Source organism: Atta cephalotes (genome assembly GCF_000143395.1).
Source record: "Atta cephalotes unplaced genomic scaffold scaffold00020, whole genome shotgun sequence".
In the NCBI taxonomy this organism is placed as follows: domain Eukaryota; kingdom Metazoa; phylum Arthropoda; class Insecta; order Hymenoptera; family Formicidae; genus Atta; species Atta cephalotes.
The window spans coordinates 4065362-4068905 of NW_012130084.1; the positions used below are offsets into that span (position 1 = coordinate 4065362).

General features: G+C 34.7%; 1 protein-coding gene across 1 annotated transcript in view; it reads left to right on the top strand.

The window, feature by feature from the left end:
- The window catches only part of LOC105619310 (ras-specific guanine nucleotide-releasing factor 2-like), a 122464-nt gene extending 118997 nt beyond the window's left edge, over positions 1-3467 (top strand). Inside the window, exons 19-23 of the mRNA XM_012200832.1 lie at positions 155-252; positions 338-620; positions 1225-1419; positions 3310-3376; positions 3415-3467. Of these exons, the coding sequence (XP_012056222.1) occupies positions 155-252; positions 338-620; positions 1225-1419; positions 3310-3376; positions 3415-3467 (696 nt within the window). The remainder of the gene's footprint in view (positions 1-154; positions 253-337; positions 621-1224; positions 1420-3309; positions 3377-3414) is intronic.
- The last annotated feature ends 77 nt before the right edge of the window (positions 3468-3544 follow it).

Genomic DNA, 3544 nt, shown 5'->3' on the forward strand with positions numbered 1-3544 from the left:
GTGTGTGTGTGTGTGTGTGTGTGTGTGTGTGTGTGTGAGTGAGTGTGTGTGTGTGTGTGTGTGTGTGTGTGTGTGTGTAGTTATCATATTTTATTACTATAATAATACTGATAGAATTTTGTTGGACTAATATTCAACAACAAATTATTTTCAGATTCCGAGTAAGGAGAGCATCGAGACGCTGTCTGCACTCGAGATTGCTGAACAGATGACATATCTAGATCATCATATATTTATTTCCATCGCTAGCGAGTAAATAACATTGCTAATATTGCTAAATCATATCGCTGCTGTTTGACATATAGACATTTATGCTATATAGACATTTACTTTACAGAGAATTTCTTGGACAAGCGTGGATGAAGACGGATAAGGCAACTCGCGCGCCTCATATTCTTCTCATGACGAAGAGATTCAACGAAGTATCGCAATTGGTTGTTTCCGAAATTATTCGTCGTTCCAATATGTCGGCCAGAGTCGCGGCTATCGAGAAATGGGCTGCGGTTGCTGATATCAATAGGGTTTTGCATAATTACAACGGTGTGCTGCAAATTTGCGCTGCGTTCACAAACAGTAGCGTATATAGGCTGAAGAAAACTTGGGATAAGGTTTCCAAAACGGTACGTTATTTGAAATGAATTCCTGAATGATTTATAAATCCAATTTCATACGTAATTCGTTTAGTTCGGTAATAATTTGTGTAAATTCTCCAAAGTGTCTGCACTTGTACTTATAACACACTAAAATACATTAAATTAACTCGATCTATTTGCAAATTATAAATACTTCAAAATTGTGTCGTAATCAAATCGAACAATTTGTAGATATACTTAGCAAAACTTGGGAAAAACTACGGAAACCAATTACCTTCATTTTTTCACGAAAAGAAAAAGGTTTTGCTGAAGAATCTAAAAACTAACTAGATCTGAAGATGATTTTGTTGAATTATCAAAATAATTATGAATAGAATGTAGAATGTTTAAACTGGTCACTAGAATATCAAAATTTTTTACATCATTGTTCATCATGCTTAAATTCCTTGCATAATTATTTTGCTGATTCAACAAAACTATTCTTAGTTCTGTGTATCCACCAAAATTTGTAGATATTATGTAGCAAAATCGTTCTTTCGTGTATATATAATTATTTTTATTGAACAGTATAATAAAGCGTTATAATTAACACATGTTTGCAGATATAACTTCTTTGTTTATTAATTTCCAGACAAAGCAAACGATAGAAAGACTACAGCATATCGTATCATCCGATGGACGCTTTAGAAATTTGCGGGACGCCTTGCATCGATGTGATCCACCTTGTATCCCTTACTTAGGTCTTTATCTTACCGACCTTTCGTTTATTGAAGAGGGTACTCCAAATGTCACCGAAGGTCTTTTAAATTTCTCAAAAATGCGAATGGTGAGCTTCTTCAATTTTACTTAAAATTTACATTCCTTCTTATCAAATCCTTTAATCTGTTAGCATAAATATAGAGGATTTGAAGAATGATTTGTTTAAAATCGATATACGTTTAATTATTTTATGTTATGTTTTTTGCTATACAGTGAAGATATTTTGTATTTGTATTAAAGTCAGTTCTTGTTACAATTTTTGTGTTGAATTCTTAACATACCCGAGTATAATGATAGTGTTATTTTGTAATTATTAAAATTGATATTCAATATTTGTTAGTGTTAAAATAACACAATTTGCAAGTATACAAATGAAAATAATTTAAATATTTCAAAATATTAGTTATAAGATAAATGAGTAAAGTGTATTAAATATATTATAAATATTAATTTTACTGAAGAAATATGCTTTTACAATTTGTTTATCAATTATATCAATGTTACATTTTTTACATGACATTTATATTATTTTCTAACATATTTATCTTTATATTAAATTAACACAAAATTTTGATGGACCGTTTGGGATAAAATATTGGGTTGTTCAAAAAGTCATTGCGTTTTTTCCAATAGATGGCGTTGTCCACGTTTATTTGTATGCGAGCGTGACATGAATGTCAAATATTTACGCGCGTTTTGTTGTTGACACTCAACCTAAAAACCAAAAAAAAAATTGATGCGATTCGGTCGAGTTTTGTGCTTGCAATTGTGGTTCGAACATAGAGAATTTTGAAGAGCATATTCGTCATATTCTGTTTTATTTATTTTCCTTCAAAAAAGGGAAGAAAGCAACTGAAGCAAGGGAAAAGTTGCGTCGAGTTTACAGAAATGTCGTCAAAAAAGTCAGTGCCAGAACTGGTGCGCCCGATTCCGTGATGGTGATTTTTCAATCAAAAATGCTCATCGTTCCGGTAGGCCTTCCAAGATTGACGACGAAATGAAAGCATTGCAAGCAAATAAGCATTCAACGATTCGAGAGCTTGCTATCGCTCTAAAAGTATCCGTTGGAAGTGTTCATGACCATTTGAAATCGCTAGGCTTCGTAAAGAAGCTCGATGTTTGGATACCGCATGAGTTGAAAGAAATTCATCTGACGAATCGCAGATGAATGAGCGTTCACGATCAACTCATCAAACGCGAAGAAAACGTTCCGTTCTTGAAGCGTATGATTACGGGCGACGAAAAATGTTTACAACAATGTCAGCAGCAAAAAGAAGTTGAAGTAGGCGAGGTGAAGCACCGGAAAGGCAAGCAAAGGCGGAGATACCAAAAGAAGGTAATGCTGTCAATGTGGTAGAATTGGAAAGGACCAGTCTTCTATGAGCTGTAATACTTCCAAAAAACAAAACAATTAATTCCGATGTCTACTGTGAGCAGCTGCAGAAATTAAGTGATGCCATCGCACAGAAACGTCCCGAGCTAATCAATCGTAAGGGTATGGTATTTCACCACGACAATGTGAGACCACACACAAGTTTGGTCACTCGGCAAAAATTGTCGCAACATGATCGGGATGTTATCACATCCACCGTATAGCTCAGACCTTACACCAGACTTCCATCTCTTTCACTCCTTGCAAAACTCCTTGAATGGTAAAACGTTTGCTTCTGAAGATCTCAAACAGCACCTAGACAAGTTTCTCGCAGAAAAGGATGGGAAGTTTTATGAACGTGGTATTATGAAGTTGTCCGGGAGATGGCAGAAGGTCATCGAACAAAACGGCCAATATATCATTGATTAATGTTCATTACATATATTAAATAAACACATCTGAAAATCAAATGAAAAAAACGCAATGACTTTTTGAACAACCCAATAGGTTCAATTTATCACAAATTTTTAAATTGTGTATTCACATTAATGAACAAGTTACGAGAAGATATTGTGTGCCTTTCAGATTTCTCACGTAATCCGCGAGATACGGCATTTCCAACAAACCCCCTATAAGATCGAATTGGTCACGAAGGTAACCAACTATCTACTCGACACATCGCTCCTGCTGAACGAGAAGGATCTATATCGTATGTCCTTGGAACTCGAGCCCAGAACATCTAGGTTGAGTAGTTCTACTTTAATCGATCTACCCCTTCGGTCAGCAACGTGTCTACAAAATGAATTAATTTTATTTTAAT